The sequence below is a fragment of the Drosophila biarmipes genome, chromosome 3R, assembly GCF_025231255.1.
Source record: "Drosophila biarmipes strain raj3 chromosome 3R, RU_DBia_V1.1, whole genome shotgun sequence".
NCBI classification, from domain to species: domain Eukaryota; kingdom Metazoa; phylum Arthropoda; class Insecta; order Diptera; family Drosophilidae; genus Drosophila; species Drosophila biarmipes.
The window spans coordinates 7096640-7122926 of NC_066616.1; the positions used below are offsets into that span (position 1 = coordinate 7096640).

Below are 26287 nucleotides of genomic sequence, written 5' to 3' on the forward strand. Positions count from 1 at the left end.
CAATATGGGAAGCAGCTGGGCTCCGAGCCGAGAGCTTGATTTTTATAATGCGAAATGTGATTTTTACGACGCGTTTTAAGATAATGCGGCAGGCGCTGAATCTCGATTCTCGATTCGTTTTGCCTGATTTCTAATTGTCGTAGTCGTTTGAGCTCGAGATAACATTGAAAACCACTTCTTACCCACCCCGCACTAGAATGCCAGGGAAGCTATTTAAGAGACCCGAAATATTCAATAAACAATGAATTGAAAAAGTAAACATAAATATGTAATTGAAGAAAATCAAAACATAAATTTAAAGATTTTGATCAAAAATATATGTGTACAGAGGATAGAAAATTATTTGTATTTATATTTAACTTTTGTGTCGATAGTGTGATCCAATGGATTTTATTATTGCTATTCTTAATAATATATTTTAATCATTCTTGGTACTTGTTGAGATACCTTAAATAAAATAGCACTAATTGTCAGGAATTAGTTTCTATAAAAAGGTACAATACCTCGAAGGACATTTATCCTCAACACATAGGGTACACCGTATTCCCCGTTCTTCTGGAGTTTGGCGGATTTATGTGTTTTTTATTTGCCTTGCAGCTTGAGTCGAATTTTTACGATTGCCACGAAAAGTTTCCACTGAAAAAGGAGTAGCTGAAAATGATTTTCGAGGCCCTTGAGTTGAGCTGACTGCGGCTCGGATCGGATCGTCTCGGATTGGTTGGCTTTGGTTTCTGGTTTTGTATACACCATACATTATTGTTTATTTTTTAATAATGCGTGTCCACTCAAAACCGAAGGAGCCCCAGAAGAGGAAGCGTAACGCGGCACCATAAACACCGAAGGGCGCTCAGCACGCAAGACGTCCAAGAACAATAAACACGAACGCCGAAAAACAAATGGATGTGCGAGCGGTTTCGAGCCCGACCGGAGGATTGAAAGTGCCGTGGACGTGGAGCTGGGGCTGGAGGAGAAGGAGGAGAAGATGGAGCTGCCCCCGAATGGGGCACAAGCAAGGGGGCTTCAGGGCGAAATTCGAGCAGCGTAAGCTGAAACCGGAGCCTCGAGCCGCGCTCGCTCAAAACTATAGGATTTTTGTTTTTACTCCCTTATTTTGTTGTGCTTTATTTTTATGGCTAGCACTGCATTTATTATGGCAGCCCCGGGTATCAAGAACAGGCTCGCTCTCAGGCGACGATGATGACTGAGGGGCATTAAAAACGGGGCGATTTACTCCTTTTTTTAATGGCAACTCGGCGGAAATTAGAAATCGGCGGAAATGTGTGGCAACAATAATATTCAAAATATATTGTATAATGCTTGCTGTTTATGTTGATGCACAATCTGAGGAGGGGACATCGCTCCGAGAGGGCTACAAAGTTGCTGCTCGAGCAAATGAACCGGAAGTCGGTAGTCTGAATGGGTTTGGGATCTTTATTTGGTTGAAACATCATGCAAAATCTTCAGGTTCCACAACTGAGTTAATAAGCTCGAATCGCCGGTATAGAGTCTGCCTTATATTTAAAAAAATATATGAGTGCAGCTATATTTTATAATTTATGGAGCTTCCTAAAGCTACTTTGAGTTTTCGCCAAATTTTATTAAAAGAAAATACATATTTACGATACGATAAAATATTTAATTACATTTCTTTATTCAAAACTCAATCTCTATCTTGTTTCCCATATAAGGAATAAATTAAGAAATTAGAAAAGTAGATTTCTTGCTTGGAAAAATATTATTCGAATTCTTCTACAACTTTTACATCTATATCAGTACAAAACAAATATAAGTGCAACTGTATTTTATAATTTATGGATCATAACAATTAAATGTAAACAACTAATTAAATTAACAAAATTAAATTATTATACATTTTTAAAGCGTATTTATAAATATAATAAGTTATAATATAAGTAAATAAAAAAATATATATTTTTTTTAATTTTGCCTTGCTTTTATGAATACTTTCTATATGAACTACGAAAATTCGTGTAGTTTTTTCTGTTTATTTATTCATTAATCAAATAAAAGAAGTATTTTTCCTAAGTAAACATTTAGGGAAATGAAAAAAGACTTTGGGACAGTCGGCGCACAAAACAAAGAATATGTTTTAAATGTTTTAGGCAATTGCTAGTAGTTTTAATTATAGGCACGGCAAACTCTAACCAGCGGTGCTAAAACATTTTTTGTCATGTTTATATGTCGCTTTGATGTTTGTGGTGCCTATAAGCGAGCGGAGATCTTGGCGGAGGTATTTTTATGCGAGTAGCTCTGCCTGTTGGCCTGACACTTTTGATGTGCCAAAGCCAAAGCACCAGTCAATTTACAGAGTGTACACCTTAAAAGTGCTCAAACAAATTAGCTGGCGAGTATAATTAGACCAAAAGCAGAGGGCGGTGGACGTCAGATATTCTCGCAGTGCAGTTCTCGAGGCGGGGGATCGGGGAGGGGCGGGTTGTCTGGGAAAGTGCGCGGCGGCGAATGGAAACAAAATATCGTAAAATGGAAACTTATGCATTTATTGCCGTTTTGGCCAGGGCAACAAAGGCGAGCTGCAGCGGAATTGAAGTGCCATTCGCAAGGATATTTGCTCCTTGAGCGTTTGTTTCTCCTCGAAATGAAATGCTTTCAGGAACTGCTGCTCGCAGGATCTCCCCGAGGCTCGTAAAAGTTTTCGGTATTGTTTGCCCGCTTTTATGGCTTTGAGTTTTGCCCGAAATAATTGTTTGTTGCCAATGAATTTGCTTCCTTTTTTCCGCCTTTTTCAAACCGACTCTTTTTAATAAGTTTGATTTGCCAGAGCTCTAGAGTTAAACGAACTTTGCGATAGTTTTACGAGATCCGAATGCCTGACTTTGTAGTCTCGCGCTCCCCTCGAGGGGAACATTTAATTGCGGCTCTAGGCTTAGAAGAGGGGAAAGATGTTCGTCTGGAGAGAAAAATATTTTCACGCAGCTATCGTGCGATTCAGTTTCGGTTTTACGAGGCAGACCCATAAAAACCGTCCCTTTGATGCAGGAACATGCCACAGGAGAGCGGCGGAGGTGACAGGAGTTCGGGTCTGCGGTTTTAATGGGCCCAAAACAATCGAAGGGCTGTCTGGTTCTAGACAAGATCTGGATGCCAATGCGCTGCTCTTTCATAATTCCGCAATGCGAATATTTTATTACCTTGGACGAGACCAAAACATTGAAATATGCACTCTGAAGTGTCGTCTTCGCGGTCTGCCAGCGTGAATCGTAAAATAGGAAACCGAAAACACAAAAAAGCAAATAGCAGAATGTGCGAAGCGTAAGTTTTGATGCTCGGACGCCGGGGGATTGGGATCCCCCTTTCTCGAGGGGGCAACCTGAGAAGCCCTTGCGCTGCTGGCGCCACTTGAGTTTTTAATTAAGGCAAATCGCTTAGCAAAACAAAAGGCTACAAAATGCTCAAACGCTGGGAACAAAACACTAGCCCGTCCTGTGCTGTCCATCGCAATGAAAATATAAACAAAAATGCCAATGCCAGCAGCATGGAAATTCAACACTTGCCGCTCTGAATTAAGCAACTGCAAGGCAGCGCACCAAGAAAATGCCAAAATGCTTCAATTGTCAGCCGGGAAAGGCGAAAGTGCGAAAAGGGGGCGGGGCGGGTCGTGCTGGGCCAAGAGGAATTGTTTTTCATCTGGAGCCCGCAGCGAGACGAGGACCGGGAGCAGGATGCGGACCAGGACGAGGCAGCTTTTGTTGCCCACGTTGCAGAGCCATCAGGACAAATGATGAAAAAGCCATTGCATACTTTCGTGCGCAGTGCGGAAGTGCAACCGACAGCTCGACTGCAACCCGTTCTGGAGGCCAGACTACGGGCAGAAGGGATCTGGTCCAGGGACCCGGCACTAGGGACCGAAATGAGCCAGCCACCCAAATTGTGAACATAAAACTATGCTGCGAAATTGATTTGATTAAAGGCAACGCGACTGGGCCAGCATGCGAATGAGCTGCAAGTGTGGCAGCAAAAGCAGGAACGGGCTGGGGAGCAGAACTACCGCCTAGATAAGGTATATAAGTTACCAACTATCTAAATATATAGTCTGAAGCCCAAGTATAGGTGAGAAAACATATCTACCTCTCTTTGGCTTTTAGGTTATAAGTAAGCCAGTTCAATCTTCTTCAAAGAGGGTATTTAAGTACTAAAACATTACTTAACCTCATGAAGGAATTCCCAATTTCTTGGGAATCGCTTAGGTAGTCTAAGCGATTCCCAAGAAATTGGTAATTTAATTTGCAGTCCTCCATAATATTTCATATAGTTTTTATTATAACAAATTAACGGGGTATCTCCTTCTACAAAACCACAAAAATATATATACTTCCGCTGTACCCAAGTAAAATTCATAGCTAAGCGATTTCAGAACAGACCGTGATCGCTTCAATGGTGGGGATTTATCTTATTTTAAACATTCTTTGGTTATATTCTCCGTCGTTCAATCAAAAAATCATGTATTTATTTTTTTAATATTAGTAACTCTAAAGAAATACCTACATATTAAATTTTAAAGGTTTGTATGCAACCGATTTTCTAAACTTCCTGGTCTATATTATTTTTCCAGTTAAAAATTAATAAAGTAATTTAATTTTTTATTATAATAATTTGGAAAAAAATATATATTTTCTTTTTAGAGCTGAATTTCATCGTTTCTCTGTATCTACAATTGATAACGAAGTACACTACATTCCTAGAAAGTATTTGGTTGGTGCATAGGTTCAATCATTTGTATATCGCTAGATTATTTAATAATCAAATAAACGCAAGTGCTAAGAATTAAATATACTTCTTTACTTTCTCAACTGATTTCGAGCTATAATATATAAAATACTCGGCTTGAGCAGCCCGTTTTTTATGAGGTGTTAAAAGAAAGGTTTCCTTGATGAATTTTGTAATATCAATATATAATATATATAATTTTTAACTTGACCAAAGTGTGAGTAATACTTACACAAAGAGGACAGCTGCCGCTGCTGCTGCTGCCACGGCGGCAGCAACGTTGCGATACTGCTACGTGGCAGCCGTGGAGCTGACCAGATGGTGACCGTGGTGGTAGGCGCCGTTGCTGCTGCTGTGCGCCGGCGGCGGTGGGGGCGGCGTAGTGGGCGTCGGCGATCGCGATCTCTGCCGCCGGCTGAGGGTGGGCGTCGGCGTGGAGGAGGTGGTGGCCATTGTGGTGACCATCGTGGGAGATGCGGCGGAGTGCACGGTGCCGTTGCTGCTGCCCGGTCGTGAGGGCTTCTGGTTGAGGGCGGCCGACGGGCCGCTGGGACTGCTCGGGGAGCGGCTGAGGGCCAGCGGCTCGGGCGTCGGCGGACAAATCTGGGTGAGCGGCAGGTGGGTGAAGTGCGCCCCATAGCGACCCTGCTCTATGCTCGGGTAGGGCAGGTACATGGGCGCCCCGTTCACGAGGGCAATCGGGGTGTAGTAGTTGTAGTAAATCTGCGTTACAGTGCGGTTTATTTCCACGCGAGCTAAGGATCAACAAAAGTTGGGAGATTAGTATTGGGCGCAAGCAGGTCTTGACCGAATCCAAAATAATGTCTTAAGTTCGTAGGGTCTAGGTCCCGGAAATACACGTTTAAAAGCTATTCCGCAAGCGCTTTTTGTGTATCTTTATAATGTTCGATACTTTATAGGATATAATTAAGTTTGTATTATAAATATTATGGTAAGAGCTTTTTGTCTCGAGGAATACTAAGAACTTAAGTACATTTAATTTAAAAAATCGACAGTTTTTTTTAATTGTATTAATAAAATGTAATTAAAATAAAATCAAATCGATATTATAATTTTTTAAAACTAAGTTATAACAGTATACAATATAAATGCTAAGGTATTGGGTTACAGAGATATAGTATAACCAAGCATGAGCTCGAGTTCACTAAAATTCATTAAATTTAAATCACTATAAGTATTTTCTTATTTCACGTCTTTTTTCACTTGCTACAGATATTTAAAACAGAGGACAAACAAATTTGTTAAAAATGTTCTTGTTTTTTATTTAAGAAACAAGAACGTTTCGACACACGCAAGAACAATGAAAAATATACTAGTGATTGTTTGACGGTAGGCCACATCATTCACTTTGCACTCCTTGTATGGAAAATAGAGTAGAACAGCTTAAAGCTATGGCTGGCGGCCATAACATTAACTACGGCCGCACTTAATGTCTATGCCACCCGGCCAAGATGTGCGCCATTTTGGAAGGCAATCGCCCATATGAGGAAACGCTGGCCTGGACTCCGGGCTGTGGCCCACCTATGGCCCCGGTATGCACTTTATGAGCAACCTTCGCACGGAGCTCACACAATAAACCCTCTCCACTGCCCTGGCCCGCCAAGATGCCACACCCCCAGATCCAAATCCACTGCCATATACACCATATCCACGACCATATCCACATCCACATCCACGTCCACATCCCGATTGCACTCCCAGTTGGAGCCTCGGCTGGCTAGAGCCTTTGTCTTCCGCTGACTCCCCGCCTTATCTGCGTGGCAAAAACTTTTCAAAATTTTACTGCTTGCTGCAACATCAAAATGCCAAGTTTTTACGATTACGCTGCTGCTGCTGCTGCAATTTTACTTAATTTTAATGGGATTTTTTCTTCCGCCAACTGCAGAATGCATTAAACAGGGCCAGAGCATACGAGAGAGAATTACGCATGAGCGTGCCTCCCCTGGACTTCCTCCGCTTTCTTGGGGAGTTCTTGGGCAGAGCACCTCCTCCTTGGGGGACGCGCAGAGATCGCTCGGATGGGAGTGGAATCGGGTGGAATCCGAGTCGAAGGTACAGTCAATGCCAACCCAAACAAGTCGCAACTAATGCCGCCCGCCCATTGTGCGATTTGACGAAATAATAAAAAGTCGTAAAAAAGTTGTGACCCAAGGTTGGTTGGGAAGGGACAGAGGGCAGCCGGGTAACCAGTCAAGTTCCCCATCCCCCGGCATTCTAGTACTTGTTAATATATAGCTAACCCTCATCGGGCTAGTCCATAAACCGAGGCTTGGTGTTGGGTTAATTAGAGGAATGCATTTTCGAGCAGGTTCACCCCATGAGGGACGGCACCACCTCCCAATCCCGAGTTCTGTTTTGGGATGTTTGTACTGCTCTAGGTGTAATGAAATAAGCCAAGTGAAAATAGACATAAAGTTTCCACAATTATTTCATCAACTGATTGGAGGACAAGGAAGTCGTATTTAAGCCACTGTTGTCAAGCTGGTCAAGAGAATGGGAACGGAATCAATACCCTGTAACAGTCTAAGCAGAATATATAATATTTTAATTAAACCACTTATGGAACTGTGAATATAATTAGCAAGTTAACTACAAAATGAAAGCTATATATTATTTTACATTTAAGTTAAATTTCCGTTCCTAACCTAAATGTATTATCAGACTATTCTGAAGGCGTGTAATCTAATCTATGATTATTTATATGAGACAGCAATTTCAGTATAGTCAGGCTACAAAAAATGCAAAAATCCCGAAACGGAACCGGAATATAAAATTATACACTCTTTACTACTTTACATCTTCTTGAATATTTATTATAAAAATATAATTAGGCTCCCGACAGTGCAACTGACTCTTTGGCATTTTGCTGTGGTAATAAAGCGTTTTAGTTTTTAAAACATGTTAGTTCAACCACGATAAGAAAGTCTTTAGCATATAAACTTTCCTATCAACAAGGAACCGATTTCCGGACAGGAGTGTTTAAACATTTTCTCCGCGAAAAAGTCATTTGAAAAGTACAACATGGTTGTATTGGTATCCGCTTTGAGATTAGTTGAATGTTACTACATCTGGTAAACATTTTCTGAACCCTGACCGTCTGACCCAGGACTAGTTTCTTGTGCTCACATTTTTATCTACATTTTTTTTTGTTAGTTATTTATCTCCCTACATTAATATAGTAACACTGCAATGGCAAAGAGAAAAAATATGAATTATACTAATTTTGTTTTAAAGAATTCAAAATACAGCTAAACCCATGATTTCAGTCAGAAGTTTGCAACGCAGTAAAAGAGACGTTTCCGACCCCATAAAGTATATATATTCTAGATCAGCGTCACAAGACGAGTCGATCTAGCCATGTCCGTCTGTCCATCCGTTTCTACGCAAACTAGTCTCTCAATTGTAAAGCTATCGGGCTGAAACTTTCCCAAAAGTCTTCTTTCTTTTGCAGGTATTATATAAGTCGGAACCAGCTTAAAGCTCCCAAAGGAACTGTCGGGGAAAAAGTTTTAAGAAAATTATTTTTTTGATGTTTTTTAACATATTCCTTTCTAAGCTTGCATATAACATTTTTAAATTAGTTCTGAATTTCGAATTAAATTTTTTCAAAATCGGACGACTTTATCATATAGCCCCCATAGAAACAATCGAAAAATTAGTGGTAAAATAATATTAAAAAATTATGTCTTCGGTGTTTTTTAGCTTATAACCTGCTACGCTTGGAAATAACATTTTGTATTTGGTTTTGAATTTCGAATTCATTTTTATCAACATCGGACGACTATATCATATAGTTGCCATAGGAGCGACCGGAAAATTGGTCGGAAAACATGAAATAATAATTATATCTTTGGTGTTTGTACCGCACCTCTTTTAACATATAACCTTCTAAGCTTGAAAATAGCATTTTTTAATTAGTTCTGAATTTCGAATTGAATTTTATTAAGATCGGACGACTATTTCATATAGCTGTCATAGGAACTATCTGAAAATTGGTGGGAAAATAATATGAAACAAATTATAGCTTTGGGGCTTTTTGACATATTATCTTATAATATTGGGAATATACATTTTTATATTTTTAAGAATTTCGAATTTAATTTAATAAAATTATTGATTATTTTTTGTAACTGCAAGGGTATACAAACTTGCCGAAGTTAACTTCCTTTCTTGTTTTTAATTTTATTGAATTATTTGTAAAGTACGGAAACGGGGAGGAATAAAGTTGGCTGACCTACTTTAATGGCAATCCATTTCTCAATCTCCGTTTAAAGGATTAGTTGTGCTCTCCCTCTGCGGAGGTATGTAATCTAAGCTCTTGCAGGCCACAAAACCTCGACAATAAGTTAACGCTTGAGTTCACTTGGCGACGGAGGAAGTAGTCCCAGGCCTGGACAGTTTTGGGGGTATCTATGTCCAGCCCGCTTACCCAGGAACCTTTATGACAAACTGGTTGCTTATTATTTAGCGAGCAAGGAGCGAGGCCATGATAAATCATGATTGTCCGCGGGAAGCTCTGGCTATGCATGTGGATCAGATGTCTGGCACAAGTGGCAGCTTGTAAGTCGTAGGGCAGTAAAATGACAGTAGCGAAGCTGGATGGGAATCGAGGAGCTGCTGGGAAGTGGAGTAGAAGTTGACGCTGCACAAATGTTTTACGATCCTCCCACAATATGAAGTCGTAAAGTTGGAAATTTCTGCTTCCTGCTGCCGCTGGGTCTGCGCTTTCCTATAGTTTTTAATAAGCATTGGTAAATGCCCGGGATGAAAGTGGAAAGGAATTTGTACTAGACTCGCTGAGCCGAGCTGGGGTCGAACGGGCTGGGCGGCTGCCCATACGACCACGATGATGATGATACGGCTCGCAGCTCGTTATGGCGCCCCGTACAAAATGGGAACCAGCGAGTCTATTTTTTATGGGAAAACAAAGAAAGGCGTCGCTGGAAATATGACAGAACGCAAGGATATATGGATGCGTCGTAAAATGGGGTCGGGCGGTTGGGTTAGATTCCTTAGGAAATTACTATATGCACTGAGTCATAAGAATGTTTGATCATCACTGGTGAGGGAGTCCTATTGCCCTGTTCTAAATACTCAAAAATATTAAATGGTAACAAATAAATTAAATAATAGTGGTTGTTGCAAATAAAATGTAAGACATCTATGGAATTTGATTATCCATTTAAATATTTTCTTTAACAATCTTAAAGGTAAAGATATCTATAGGACTCTTTCTTCCCACTGACTAGCATGAGCTGGGTTTCGGTAGTAAAGAAAAATTAAGCAGGGACATAACCCTAAAATTTATCAACTATTAGGCAAAAAATAGGTTTTTATTTTTTAAGCCATTACTTTTAAAAATTGTAGAGAAGAGGATTAGGTGTACAGCTTATAATATGTTGCAACTAAAAAACTGCGGAGTAAACGAACCAATTGATAATCGAATATAAAACTATATGAAATAAAAGGTACATATGAAATGCTCCGTGCATAAAACAAAAAGGAACCTTGAATATTACAATAAAAGTCTCAAATCGTTGGATCAAATCCCCTCACATGTCGGGAGATTCCTTCGCTCACTCCGCGCACAATACAGCCATAAACACTTTTAAGCTTTATGGTGCCCACATTTACACGTCGCCATTGCCTACCCACAGCATCCCAGAGATCCTCCCTCTACCTTCCAGTCCGACTGCGATTCCTGACATTTCATCGTGACTCGTTTAGTGCCGAGAAGCGATGTCGAGCTGTTACGGCCGGAGTATTGCAGCTACCTGGCGGCGGACTAGAGCCGTTTATCCCCAGCTGGAAAAACCTAACCCGTAGATGGGATTCTGAGTCGTACACTTGGAAAAGTCCTTGGGGTGAAACCTATTTAAGTTGGTTATTCTTTATGATTACAAGAGTTATCACAGGAAAATAATCTGTTTTCAGTTTAGGCAAATAGATAAATATGTTTTTAGTATTTTGTTTAAATTAAAAGCAAATTAGTTAAATATATTTGAGATAAAGGCCACTTTTACATTGAATAGTGAGTTTACTACGAATATTTTTCTCAGTGCAGGCTTTGGGCAATGGTGTTGGCAATGTCGTAAATTTTTCGCATGCATTTTTCGGTTTAATGATGCATTTACGATCCCAGCAGCAGTGGCGACACAAGAAACTCCCAGCTCCCAGCTCTGAGCCCCAGCGAACTGCCACGAGGAAACTTCAACTGACGATGCTGGGACGGGCATTGGTAATGGATTCGTGAAATGGCAACAACTTGAAAAGCAATCGTTACAGTTTTTAATGTCATTAACAAAACAAACAGCAGCTGATACTTCCACTTCAGCGGGGCAACTCCAAGCGACACTGGTTTTTTGTTTAAGGAAAATAGTTTATTTTTGACATTTCAGGTTTATCCTTTTTATAATATTCCGTTGGGCTAAATCTTACTTAAGTTGTAACAATATTTTACAGTGTTAATGAGAATTAATTTCATTATTAAATATTACAATTAGAGTTTCGCAAGACATCGATAAAGTTAGCCTAAACGTATCTGTAGTTTGTGCACCATCTCACAACAGTGTTGATACCAAGACCCCAGGAAACACGCATATACTATTTCAAGGGTTACTACGTAGGACCCTGTTAAGATACAAATTCACACGTAGAGGAGAACTTTGAGATTAGCTGTAAGCCTATTCGAATGAGTCTTTAACTTAGTTTCCACTTCGATCCCCATTGTTTTACAACTGAGTGCAGCTGATGAAAAACATCACTTTGTACTTAGAGTCCGTAAGTACTTCAGTAAGTTAAAATAAGACGAATGACTGACGTGCGGCGCTTTTAATGGCTTTAATAAGACTGCGACTTCCGTTTGGCCGGAACATCACACCCAAACCCAAGAGTTAGGACTTAAATAAGGTTAAACTAAAGCTATACAACCGATGTGCAGATTTGTGATGCGAACGTGTTGAAATGTTGATCGTCGATTTGGCATTGTTTTTTCGAAAATGTTTCAAAACGTCTAGTAAGTATTGTGCTTCGATATTTTTATTCGTTGGCGGCAAGGGCTTTGTTGCAAGTTGATTGGATCCGTTGGGGATTGTTGATTGAAGAGGAGAAAATGTTGAATGTTGATTGTTGACTGTTGACTGTTGATAGTTGATTGGCAGCCATCTCAGACATCTCAGCACGGGGTAATGTTGATTGAAGAGAAGGGACGGGGGACCGGCGGTCGCACATCGACATATTTGGCTTGTTGATGGAAGATAATCCAAGTTGCGCTTTAGCTTACCGATAAATTCGATATATGTACAGAGGTATCGCTCCTTAAGACGCTAAGTTACTCAACTTTAGGTTACGAAAGTTAAATTCGCGCGATTTCACCGAAGCATTAAGCTAATATGCGATGCTGAACAATAAATATCAGGGCAAAGTACAGTGCGTTACTCTAGTTTATGAAAAATTATCATCCACATTGCCGCGTTGTGTTGCGGAGCTCACCCCCGTCATAGATATTCAAGTTATGCTGACGGGAGTACTCATTCACAACGTATTGGCCTGGGTTAGATCAGATCGAAAGACATTCGGCATTGATTATACAGGATACTTCACAGCGAGTTCGGGGTAAAATGGCGGGGTGCTATTTAACCGATCGGCTGACTTACCCTCTTCGATTCGCCGGGAAGCCTCTTCAATGTTGGCGTCTGCATCCTTCAATATCACATACATGAGCGGCATCAGCTCCCAAGGGTAGCGGAATTTCTCTAATAGCTTTTGGCAATAGTCTAGGAAAACGTCTTGGCCTGAAAGTGAAAGATTACGCAGAGTTAATTAGTTTCTCATTCCCAGGCTTCTCAAAGATCGATGATCCGCAAAGATCCCCAGTCCCCCGTTTATTTTGCAATCAGCTTCATTGACAAATCCCCGCACATAAGCAAACAACTCGACTGGGTAGCCGCCTCGCAGTGGAGCCACTCTTTCTAGAATTTCGCCAGTCTGCAGAAGTGGTCCGTGCAAAAACCGGCAGACTGGCAGACAGCGATGTGCAACGTAAACATGGCGGCAAAAACGTCGGCACAAATTGCAACTCAATACGGGGCACCCCTCGATTTCGGACAAGAGTAACAACATTTCGAGTCTCGAAACCAGTGGCATAAGCACAATTGTTAGCTATGCGGGTCTAAGCGAATTGCTCTAGCTTCAGCCTTAGCACTCCCCAACAACAATTTTAGTATACAATGTCATATGTTCATATTAATTTAAATGGTAACATATCCAGTTGGCATTAATGAATAAATACAAAGTAATGAATAAAGAATACTATTGTAATCATCCAGAAAAAAAGGTCTTTGATTTAAGTTCACTGACTTTAGCTTGGACTACAATTTGGTAAACATGGCTATATACGGACAAGCAAGTATATATGTGGATTTCTAGTATGTCTACAATATACCTTAAATCATAGTCGATCATACAAACATTTTTAGGATGCATTTTCATATTGTTATTATGTTTCATAAAATGTACTTCTTCGCTAACTAAACTGTTTTTTCACACTTTTTTTAAGGGTTACTTCAGGTTGTAGTTCTCAAAATAAGAAAGGTATTTCATTTAAAGTTTTAAAATGAGTTTCGTTTGATAAACAAACTAATGCTTTGTATAGCACAGGGGCTTCGAAATCTAACATAAAAATAAGAAAAATATGTATTAAAAAGTATATGTGGTTAAACAAAATAAAATGAATAAATACCTTTAATCGTATCTGTGTGGGCAAAACGCTCTTCTTAATGCAATAAATTGTTTTTAAACTATTTTTTTGAAGGAGGTTTATACCTTTTATTGAGCTTAAATACAAATAATACTTTAGGTAAAAATCATATTTCAAATAAAATATTATCCGTGATATTAGTGAAGTGCCCAATATTTAAGACATATTTCCCTGATGTCTGCCCACATTGTATCTGCAGTATTAGTATTGTGCCCGCTGGTGTAGCTTGGCACTTTTCTCTTTTGCTCGCCGAGCTTATGCCATTATGCTCTTCGTATCGCCAGCCATTTTTTCTTTTTTTCTTGTCTTACCTACACACCAACGGCAGCAGCAACAACACGGCGGCGACAGCACAGCAGCAACAGCAACAACACGGCAGCAACATTGGCCGGCGTCGACATCGTTGTCGGTAGTTTGCTTGTAGGCGGAGCTTCATATCCATTGGCCCGTTTTATTATGGCTCTCTGCTCGCCCGTTGCTGCTGTTGCCGTGTTGCTGGCGTGCAAGTGTTGCTGTTGGGGCTGATGTTGCTGCCGTCGCTGGGGCTGCTGTTGCATGCAACACATGCAACACGAGAGCTGTTGCAGGGCGTTTGCGATGCCGGATTTGCATTGGCGCACTCACTTTGCGTGTGCGGACTTGAGTTGAAACCCGTTTTGGGAACAGCTCTACTTCCTGTTGTTGCCGCTGTTGTTTCGTGTAACTTTTCCTGAGCGTTGCCCACATGCTCGTTCAGCTGGTCGCGTTGCACGAACATTTGCCGCACTGTCTGCGCCTTTTTAATTTAGTAATTAAGCCATTAGTGGGCTGACCATGGCTTGGCCGCTGTTTTGTTAGCATTTTATGTTTGCAAATTATTTTATTGGGCGCAAATAAATATAATAAATTGATTTATTGCTGCCACAACCGCAGCATGGCCACGGCAATATTGCCGACAACTTTACTAGCCCTACTCGCACATTTATTTGCCGGCGCCATTGCTCTTCAACCAATGCGATTTAACGAGTGCGATTGGACGAGCATAGTTTAACAACAGCCAGTTAAATGGCAAACAGGTTAGAATAATCTAGCTCTAATTTATTTTGCAAAACCACAATGTGGAACAGCAAAAGTCAAAAACAAACAAATTACACCTTTTATGATCTCTAATTTGAAACGCAGCAGAAAAGGAAAATAACTTATTGGTTTTCCAGGAATTTATACCTTTTATTATGCATTTTTGACCGAAACACTTCATGACAAGAAGATGGCAATGTCTTATTTCTCACAGCATATTTTTATTGAGGTTTTCCTTAACAAACACCCTTCTTTCATAAAGAGTTCGGAGGTCTTTGATCAACCATCCCGTTTTGCGAGTTTTTACTACATTCTATTTTTAAAATAAATTGTTTAATAATCACATGTGTAAATTTAAAAGAGAAATCAACAATGTCCGTGAATATAGCAATGTATACATATTAGGAGTACTTAATTAAGAACCTAATGAGACATTTTTATAATGTTTATTCCCTTTGAAAAATGTTTTGACTTCTTGTTAAATTTTGTGATAGTTGAACTTTATTTACCTTGACAACAACAAAAAAGAAAAATTTCGTAAGCCGTGTTATTTTGATAGAAAACATATTTACTTCGAACTGTTTTTTTTTTTAATCCATTCAGAAAAATGTTCATGACAATTATGTAATTTCAACAATCACCCGTATTAAAAGCTTGTGTACAATTTTGAGGTGAAGTCCCATTATGTTGGAGAAAGCGAAAGGCAAACTCTATTTAATTGAAAACTGCAATTCTTTCCCATCGAACTGTAGCAACTTCGGCCGCAACATGCATGTCCAGTTGAATCCTGCATTTATTTAATCACCGAACATTTTAGTCACTTTAAACGCAACTCGAAATAATACACACATTACACAACATTTATATAAAACGTTCGGGAAGCGTTGGTAACGCCCACTTGGCACGACAGTTCTCCCCGCACGAAATGCTGCAGCTGTCGCTGCTGCACCGCCACTCCCTGCAGGAATATGTACTGCCATGTATCTGTGCTGCACGGATATATATGTAGATCTGCTAGATGCACGGCTATATGCATGTACAGTTAGCCAGTAAACGATGCCATTAACGCGCATAAAGCGACTCTGCGCAGGGCCAAGTGGAAGGAGAAGTGGGCACACAAATCCAAGCTCGGCGAGGTATGTACAGTGCGCCCTGGTACATGGGAGTGCTGTATGTGCGGGCTGCACTGGTACTGGTACTACTGGTACTGGCGTTGTTATTACTTTTATTACTGTCCAAACTGCAGCTAACCTTCCACTCGGCAATCGCCGAGCTCCACGGCTCCGAGTCCTCCACGAGGTCCTCGTTTCCCCAGCTCCTTTGGCAGCGTTTAAGTCGTTAGCAAAGTTTCCTGCTCGTTTTTCTGCGCCTTTTTATGAGTTTGTTGCTGCAGCACGAAGCTCTTTCCGGCTGCTCCAGCTGCAGCTGCTCAGGGAGAACAGTTTCTGGAGGAGGTTTTGTATATGCTATATATACAGCTCCCTGTACCAATTGGCAGGCGTTACATGGCCAAGGCATCCCGCTCGGCAACCACTTCGTTCGCTTGCTGCCCTCTTTTATCCAACTATTTCCTGCATCTATCTAGATGGTTTCAGCACTGGTATCTACCCAGAAGGCGTTCATTTATTTTTAAGAATTTTACACGCTATTCGGGAAATGCGTATACGCAATGTTGCATATTCGGGCCATGCTACATTACACTCTAGAGAATTAGCTTGATATGCTAATCGAGTTATGACTCTGTTTTATTAAGACTTGTTTCTTGTCAAATTGTATTAAGAAGAGTTTATACTTTAAATTGTGTTCCTTGAAACAGTCTTTCAGACAGTAAAAGGGTATATTGTATTTTTTTACTACACTCGGAAAAAAACAATGCTATGAACAAGAACAAACAACCTTGATTTAAGAACGATTTCATGCTTTAAATTTAAGAACGTTCGTGCTCAAAAAGTTTTCACATTGAGCACGTTTTGGAATTTTCAAATCTGTCATCTCTAATAATTCTCAACTGTTTACTTTAAAGAGCTCGGTAAATACGGCGCATAAATAACACAATATTTATATTATTAATAGATATATCTCGTTTATTTCGTATCAGTTTCCAATATTAATTTTTTTTACAAGCATAAAATAAAAACCCAGTTGAATTTCACGTTTGTATATTGATTTTAGTATTATTAGTTCTTTAATCATTCCTGCAACTTGTTTACTTTAAATCTTTCTTGATTTAAATAAAAAAATATGACTATATTCAAGAATAATTCATACTTGATTGAAGACCGAAAGGTTCTGAAACTCAGTATTCTCGGTTCTAAAAATTCATGCTTGATAGCATGATAATTTTTTCTACAGATCGTTAACAAACAACTTTATTTGACCCAATATAAGACAATAGGGGATATTTAACTCATGTGCATCGACTATCAGATAGCCTTCACTCGGCTAACCAACTTTAAAGTAAATATAATTTTAACAATTTTGGTTCAAGATGATTAAAGTAAATATAATTTTAACAATTTTGGTTCAAGATGAATATATTAAGAAGATTTTTTTTAACTTTTAATCTTAAGAAAAGTGAGCTCCTTAGTTTTGGCTGGCTTGTTAGAGTTGGTAGGGCTCCTTTCTGAAATTTACTTGCAATGCGAAAGAATCTCTACAATATACATGCCATTTTTCAACTTTCTGGAATTTATAGTTTCAAAGATTTTAACAAATACTTCAAAAGGAGGAATTTCATAGGTTGGTGGACGTTAAAAACATTTTAACTCATAATTTCGGAAGGATTACGGGCGTTAGTTTGGGGGTAGCTCAAACAAGATTGCGCTTCGCAGGAATCCCTAGAATCTGCATGTTTAATTCTAAATTTTGAGCTTTTATAGTTCTTCAGATCACTATGGTCATACAGACAGACGAGTCGCTAATGTTCCTGATCAAGAATATATAGGGGAGTATAAAGTACTTTTCAAAAAATTAACATTTTTAAAAAGTTTAAAAGCAGAAAGTTGCTAACATCTGTTGAGCATATTTATGCAAAAGTTTGATGGTTAAATTACAGTGGAGTTAATTACTACAGTTTTTGGCTTAAACCAATATTTTCCCACTTTTACAAGTTGTAGGGTAAGGGCACTAACTTATAGATATACATAAAAACTCTTTGCAGACGTACAATTTAGTCTTTTCTTCAAGAAAAGTTACCAAGTACAAATAAATGTTGCTAAAGGTCTTACTTATACTTGTATATTTTTACATATCGCTGTTTTTTTTATACATATCGCTGCTCTAGACCTGCAGAAATAAATTTAAGTAGAATAGATTTTTTACATTTTTATACCCGTTGCTCGTAGACTAAAAGAGTAACAGGTAGAAGGAAAAGTTTGCGACCCCATAAAGTATATATATTCTTTATCCGGATTAATTAGCCGAGTCGATCTAGCCACCTCTGTTCGTATGAGCGCTCGGAAACTATTAGAGCTAGAACAGTCAGACTTGGCATGCAGATTCCTGGGCTTCCTGCGCAGCGCAAGTTTGTGCCACGCCCACTCTAACGCCCACATACGGTTTAAACGCTTAAATCTGTCTGTCGCCCACAATCCATCTACTGAAACAGCCGGTAGGTGGTGTCCTAAAATATCGCATTGCTGCTTATATGGATATATATCCATTCCCCTTTTGAACCCTTAAGCTGAGTAACGAGTATCTGATAGTCGAGGCAATCGACTATAGCGGTCTTCCTTGCTTGATCTTTTAGTCAAAATTATCTCACTTACAATTACGCTATTATTATTATTATTATTATTGTATTTATTATTTAAATATGTACATTTTTACGTGATATTAAATATGAAATTTTTCAAGCTTGTCACTTTATCCTACTAGTCACCCTATCCTACACTGCCCCATACAATTATATTCTTACGTTACGTACTGTTAGACGAATCTAACATACAAAACATCAAGCAACTCTTTTTCGCAACAAAATATGTCACACCACTTTGCTAGCAAAAACTGATGGTAATGTTTTAAAAGTAAAAGTAAAAGAAAAAACATTGTTACTAATTAGTATTTAATAATTAATTAAACTTGTAACAACATTCAATAATTGAGGTTTGAAGCAAAAAATCGAGGTAAAAAAGTGGCGATTGTATAAAATGTTGTGACAATAAATAACTAAGCATTCGTTAAATGTAAATAAGAATATTCTAAAAAATGATTTTTGATTTTAAATAAACAAAATTAAAAATGTCCAAATCCAAAAAAGTTTTCAGAAATATTTATGTTTATTTCTGTTTTGTATTAAACCATCAATAAAGAAACGTTTTGTCCTGACTGTTTTTATTTCTTTATCCACAAAATATACGCTTGAATATTTTCCAGATAAAAAGCGTTCATTTTGCAGCTGCTAATAAACCCAGGGAAGACTCTCTCCGTGTGGAGCACTTTGACATCGTGTTGTAAAATTAACTTGTGCAATAAAGAACGGAGCAGAGCGAGATGCCGGCGAATATTTTGATAAAATTCGTGCGCTTTGCAGCTGGATAGAGCCTGGCTACCAGAAAGATGAGGAACCACCGTAAATTTCTCGAAATATCTGCAGATCTGCCCCGTCGGCAGTCGAGGCCGTGGGCAACGGAGGCGAGTCGTAAAACGTAACAACAATAAAAAATAATAAATCGACATATCCACAAAATGGCAGCCCAAAGTGCTCAGTATGCACAGAAAGGAGTAAGTATCGGGCACATGCCGCAGAAGGAAGGCGGATTGATGAAATCCCCTCGCATTGGGGCAATGTGGCAAATGAAGCAGCATCGGAATGCTGTGCGGGATATCTCCGGACAGGGGAGTTCGGAATACGGACTCAGGAAGGGGGACGCATACGGGGACTGAGCTGGGAGCAATGCAAATGCGCGCTGAGCAGACAATATAAAATCTTTGGCAGCGGGAATGGAAATAGAAAGGAGCAGAAACAGTGTTTTAATGAGCCACAACACCAGACGCAGATGTGACGAGTTCCCAGGAGCTGGCCGAGCAGTGGCGGATTTTTAAAATTATCTGGAGTGGAACAAAGTGTGGTATGTCTAATGTACTCGCATATTTCTATCATCGGAGAACCTATTTTAAATTTAAATGTATATTTGATAGCATGTGCCCCGAAATTTACTTACATGCAGGTCTTAACCGCCCGAAGGCGGAAATAAACAAATTAAAAAATATTTATCAATATGCTCCCTAATATTAAAGCATTGCATTTTGTAGTACTTCATTCGTCACTTTACCTTTATCATGACTTGTAATTTAATTACAACTGCATATGATTTTAAAGCTGACTCAACGATTTCTTGGTATAATAATTATAATTAAGATAATAAAATACTAAAACCCACGCATAAACCTAAACTTTATAAGAAAAACTGTTGTAATTACTTCTAAACATTTTAACCATTTGAACGGCGTCATAAGGAAGTGAAAATTCTGGAAAAGAGCTTAACACTGATTAAAAGTCTTCAATGGGTGAACGTATTTCTTGCGAACAATAGCTCCCACGTTTATAACTATTGAAGCAGTAAACCGGGAAAGTAACCATCGCCAGATTGCATTCACCTTTTCATTTGTTATTCATTGCCTCACCTTCAATTGAGTTAAATTCCCGAACACTAAACCCCTCGGCCAATATCCGCTGGCTGGTTCACCTTTTGCCGGAGAGCTTTCCTCCGCTCCAGAAGAGCTCTTTGTGCATTCGTCAACACAACTGCAGTAAAGGCTAATAAAAGTGCATGTAGCATGCAGCCTTTTTACGAGACTTGCGAGGGGAGGGGTTTTCCTGGGATGAGAATGCGAATTGGGGTGGGGATGGGGATGGGGATGGGGATTTGGATGTGGATGTGCATGTGGATGGGTGTCGATGTCGCTGTCGCCCGTCCTTGCCAGAAGGCGGAAGCTTGAAGTTGGCTTTGACAGGGGATCCGTGGCAGGGCGCTTGGCTTGGTTTCTGTTAGCCAAGTTGAGCTTGTTAAGCCCGGCACGAAAGCCGTTTTAATCTCAAAATTAAAACGTTTGCAATTTTCGAGAGACTTTACGAGTTATTTGAAGAAAAGGCGAGAGCTTCGCCTTGCCCGTCTTTGTCGTCGTTCTCGTAATCGTTGTCGTTTTTGTACCCCGTCCAGGGTCCTGGCTCCTTGCTCCTGGCTCGTCACTTTTCCTTGTCGTCGTAATTCACTTGAACTTGCGTCATATTTCAGTCATATCCCTGCTATTCGCCCCCGTCACTTTTTCTATCCCGCTTTTGCCCCTGCATTTTGCATGCACTTATATAGTTTTTATTTTTATTATCGAAAATAACAAGCTTTTTCTGTAGATTTATTTTTATGGGCGCCGCGCTGTCGCTGCTTTTTTACTGTTTGAACTTAACATTTGACTTCAACTTGTTCCCGGTAATAAAGTCTCTTTGCTTAGTTTTTTCCTCATTTTTCAGTATGGCTGGATACAAATTATCAAAGATTAGATAGGTTTTGTGTGCGCTTGGTAACTTGTCCTTTGTTGGGATAGCCATTTTACGGAACCTCTTTGTTTTATTGGCTTGACTTAAGTTTTTATTGATAATCAAATTGCTTCTTTAGCAACGAACAAAGGGCTTATCAATTGTTTGTCAAGTATTGACACTTTATTGGCAAGGGCCTTGTGGGCCTACAGTTTAAATAGTACTTATATAGGTCGACTATTGAGGCACATATACAAACTTATATTCAGTGTCCAGACATCAGTTTTTACCTTTCCATCAAACGTTAGCTTTTGATCATTTTTGGAACAACACTGAAGACAGCTTTATTTCGCAACAAATATCGTATTATTACTTTTTATTACTAAAGTCCCGGAAATAAAAACGGTCACAAAAAATGCAAGGGAACCTAAACCCCAAAGTTGTGTACTAAAAACTACTGAACTACTTACAAATTACTTTTGATTCAGCAACTCAATGGAAACCCATTTTATTTAAATGGGTGAAGTCCAAATAAATTATCCTGTTCATTAGTTGAGTTCAAGGTCCCACTTCTACAACACCAAGGCTTAACCTTGTGAACTTCTCAGTTAGTTTAAATGGGCCAAACAATCCTTGTCAAACACGCGACTTTTATTTATTCTCAATGCTTGGTCTACTCTTTTGCAATTCAATTTCCATTGGCACTGACATTCGAGTGCATTGCTACACTTGTCGTTTAATTGCATTTTATGGGTTGTTACGTGCACTTGGAGAAAACTGTATATCTTGACCTAGTGAGCTGTTGAATTGATTCTCCAGCGTTTCTCCGAGTGTACCTGCTACATTGTATGTGCGCCTTGCGATACATTTTAATTGCCAGCTAAATTCTTCATCAGAGTGTGCGACACTGCAGCAATCAAGCCGCCAAATATTTGGCTCGTCCAACGCTGGTGCCTTGCCTCTAATTTTATGACATTTTAATGAATGCCTGCTTCCACTAATAGGCTTGCTAAATTAGCCAAGTTGTCTTGCAATGACATCTCTCGTCTGATTTCGAGGCGCGTGTGTTCTTGTATTGTAAAGTGTCGGTTTAGTCGATTGGTAATTAAATCTAGATCTGCGGCGACCGTGTAGCAGCATAAAGTGCATACTGTTACATGTTTATTTTTACAGAAATACATATATTTGTCATATTTTTATTTTTCTTTATTGCTGATAGTAACTAAAGTTCCAATGAGTTTTACTAATGTTTACTTATCGATGTCACGTAATAAACCCTTTTAAACGCTTAGCACTTTCCCAAGCTGGCTAATAAAGGGTGGCTCCGTACTCCTGCTTTGGGATTTCTTCCGGCGATTTCCCACCGAACTACATAAGAAGGTTGAGCATGAAAAGCGGAAGACTCAGACGAAAGCACGCAGACACACCCGCTAATATAGACGTCAAGCCACCAATTTGCCGGCGAGAACCGCTGACAGGGCAAAGAAAGGAAATCTAGTGTGAGAAAATAGCCACAGTCCGACGAGCTGCTGCTGATTCTGGTGGCTGCCAAAATTGGGGGAGGGTGGGCGAATATTTTCTCACCCAAACGCCACTTGTCCACTGATGCCGAGTGACGACTGTGGGGCGGTGTTTAGGGACTGCGTCAACTGTTTATGGATTTCACGTGTCGAGCATGTCAAGCTCAAGCAAAACCGGCGGTGATTGAGATCTTAGCGCTGAAATATCAAAGGCAGGAAACCTAGACGGGTTAGCATTAGCAATAATTAGCTAAATTCCATTTGGGAGCCAGGCAATTTCGAGTGCACAAAATAAGGAATGTCGATTTCTCAATTTTTATTTGAGATACCCGCTAATGGAAGGCTTTCTGTGGCCTGACCACATAATAGGTAAGTTATTTTATAACAACTTCACGTTCTCAGTCAAGTTGCGAAGCAATTAGAAACATTCCAATGCTAAAGAATTTATTTTGTTAAACTTTTGATACAGTAATTATCTTGTCAACATTAATTATCAATAATGAATTGAGGCTACGGAGAACGCTTCGGCTAACAAAGAAAATGTCGCCAAAATTAGACTTCCGGAATATAGAATATACAAGTATGTAAATCAGGATCATAAACTTTTCAATATTATTTCCTGAAGACCACAATCATCGTATATAAGTTTATACACATTTTGAATGCGATCATCGTTGAGTGCAATGAGTTTTGCTTATTTTGTAATTGTATATAGGGTAATTGGCCGAGAGTGGATGCCGCCGACGACGTTGGAAATTGCGCGTGGATGGCATAAAGAGCGCTCTTTGCAGGTGGATTGGATGAAGGGGGCTAAGGCTCCTACCCAAGAAAGTCTTGGTCGCCAACTGAAGCGTCAATCTGGCTGACATGGTTCGCTCAGAGTAAGCTATAAATTATAGAGCAAATTATTCAAATGTACGAGGGCTATTTTTACTTCCGGGTCCCAACGCACGCACAGCGCTGCCTTCATTGCCAACTGCTCGCATGCCCAAACACCTTTCATGAGTGAGTGTGCCAAATTGATTCTGACATTCAAGATCAGCGGAATGCTCGTATCGATCAACAGCAATGTATTCGAAATAGCTGGCAATTATTAAATATTTCTAGACGCTTTTCAAATTTGCAATGCAATTTTTCCTAGCATTATGCTCCTAATGAGTTACTTTAACGCTAATACCTTCAGTTTAAATAGCAAAGAAATAGTTTAAAACAATTGCAGTCAACATTCTGTGCGCTAATTTGCCTCACCTAGAAAATAATATGACATTTACTCACAGCAGAAGAGCACCACATTAATTAGCTGAACTACGTTGAACAATCATTTGGTAAATTTTTCCCTACATTCATATTGAATTTAAAAGCCTGCCAAGATTTGGCATGGGATGCATCCCTGGCGGTATATTTTGGCAGCCAGTATTCGCAGAGGGTATTTTTAGCTGGCCCAAAATGAATCTGAATCGAATGCATCCGTCAGCGGAACCCACCATCCACTCGGGGGGAGAAAGGGAACCGCGCTTTCACTTTCAAATGCACATGTCCCACTCAGCACTTATCGTTGTTATCAGCGCTTGTGCAAGCTGTTTGCCCTATTCCCTGCCTGGTGATGATCGCGATAAGCGGTGGGGCTTAGGGCCTTATCGGCCAGAGTTGCCAGGAGTTGCCAGTACGGGGAACGTGACTTGCCGTCAATGTTGCACTTGGTACACGGCAAGAAATTTCCAAATGTTGAGTGCGAGCTAATTTATCAGTATTTTTGGAAAATGTTAACCATCCCGATTAGAAGCTTTTTAGGGATATAAATATTTTTATTGGATTCACTTAGACATTAAAATATATTTAAATACAACATAAAAAGTAGGTATATTGAGTATTACCTAATTTATTAGTATTTTAAATGTATTTCTGTGCTTTGCCTTCCTAACAACTTTTTTAAGTATATACTTTTTTTTCTAATTCACTTAGATAGTAAATGTTTATTTAAATACAACCATAAATATACGCTTGCAGCTAATCTGTCTGATCGAATCTGTAAAACTATGTGATATAATATTAAATATGATAATCGAATGTGATTAAAATGTTTAAAAACAAAGAGGATAGAATTTGTTGTCCTTATTTTACCAAACTTCTTTGTGAAATTATTTTAAACTCCGATGGGGCGTGAAATAAAATTATGCGTGTATTCTAGGATTAGGTCCTTTTTCCTCAGTGCATTCTTCGAAGTATTTAATTGAATTCGGGATGTGTTCGTGCTGCGTATGGTCCCGGAACCCCATTACGCCCAATTGCCAATTGGCTCTGGCTTAAGTACATGAATGCTTGGCGAGAGAGATTTTCCTCGGCTACTGTGTGGGGCCACTAATTTCATACATCATCGGAGGGTTAGGGCTCCGGGATCCGCGGGCTCGGGCTCGTAAGGTGGTGGTAAGTCAGCGCTTTTGTCTTTGGACAGACGGCAAATGCTTGCTAGACTGTGGCATCGTAAAGTTTTCCTCTTGCGCTTTTTACGAGCAGCCCGAAAAACGTTCACGTCAACGTTGACGGTTGACGATGACGACCCAAGTCGAACAACTACAACGACAACTGCGGCAAACATATTTATTTGGCTTTTCCCGCAAGGTTTTTGGCACTCGTAAAATTAAGAATGAAAAGGGCCAAAAGCAGGAGTTTTCCAAAGAGCGTGGATTTCTTTTCCTCCGAGTTTTCCCCCAAACTTGCTTTTTACTGCCGCCCGTTACATTCGCGTTAATTGCTGTGACTGTGATATAAATCAGTTGATACGACGCCCGTGTCCTTTCAACTTTAGATACATCATGCGATGGCCCTGCCCGAAATTGATTTTCGGTTCAGCCCCCAGTCAATTTTTTAAATCTTCTTTAATGTATGCGGTAGATTACGTGTATTTGCTTTGATCTTTATGTGGCTTACGATTCCAATCATAATTCTAGAATGTCAGTATTGTCAAATTTAAAGGAGCATGTTTTATGTAAGAGATTTTCTAGCACTCAAATTCAAAAGTGCATTTAGAGCTCTTCCAAAGGTGTTTCCCACAGATAAATAGGCACCTAATTATTATTGAATAGTCTGTGCAAAAGCCTTGTTCGCCTGTGATCGAGCACCAACTGAATTAAATTTCTCATTGGACAAGCGGCGCACCTAGATAAACCACACAGAATTTGCATGCCAAATTCTTCTTATTAAGATAAATATGTATTTTTATGCATCCCCGTTCGTGTGCACTGCGAATAGAGGTAAATTCTTGCGCAACTGAAGCGACAAAAAATCGTAAAGTTAATGAATCAATTAAGGCGAAAAACACTGTGCTGCGGGCGTTTCAGAAACCAGATTCGGATATTCGCCTGGGTATGAAAATAAAATCGAAATTTATTGCGCGCCAATTGAGTGATAGGCAACATGTTATTCGAATTAAAAAACCTGCCTAATTGTCAAACGCTTGTCGCCGCAGCGAGCTGATTGAATGAAAATGGTTGTTTTTTAAATATTTAATAGCGTTGGCCAGTCAGTTGCATTTAGCAATTATCGAAAGAATTGAACAAAGTGCACAATTTGCATGTAAGCTATTAAAATAAATATATTGAATTATTGCCCGGCAATGGGCGAGTGGCAAATGGCGAGTGGGGAGGTGGCATTAAGTGCCGAGCATACGCTGTGATGGCCATAAATCAGACTGCAGAGATACAAAGCCATGAC

At 39.6% G+C, this 26287-nt stretch overlaps 1 protein-coding gene across 4 annotated transcripts in view; it reads right to left on the reverse strand.

The window, feature by feature from the left end:
- LOC108027224 (protein doublesex) overlaps window positions 1-26287 on the reverse strand; it is a 49537-nt gene that overhangs the window by 1428 nt on the left and 21822 nt on the right. For 3 of the 4 annotated variants that reach the window (XM_017098554.3, XM_050888551.1, XM_017098553.3), the window contains exons 3-4: window positions 12423-12560; window positions 4979-5501 (exon numbers count right to left, since the gene is read on the reverse strand). In XM_017098554.3, coding sequence (XP_016954043.1) covers window positions 5038-5501; window positions 12423-12560 — 602 coding nt within the window. In that variant the 3' untranslated portion in view covers window positions 4979-5037. The other variant, XM_044090820.2, reaches the window with a different exon arrangement.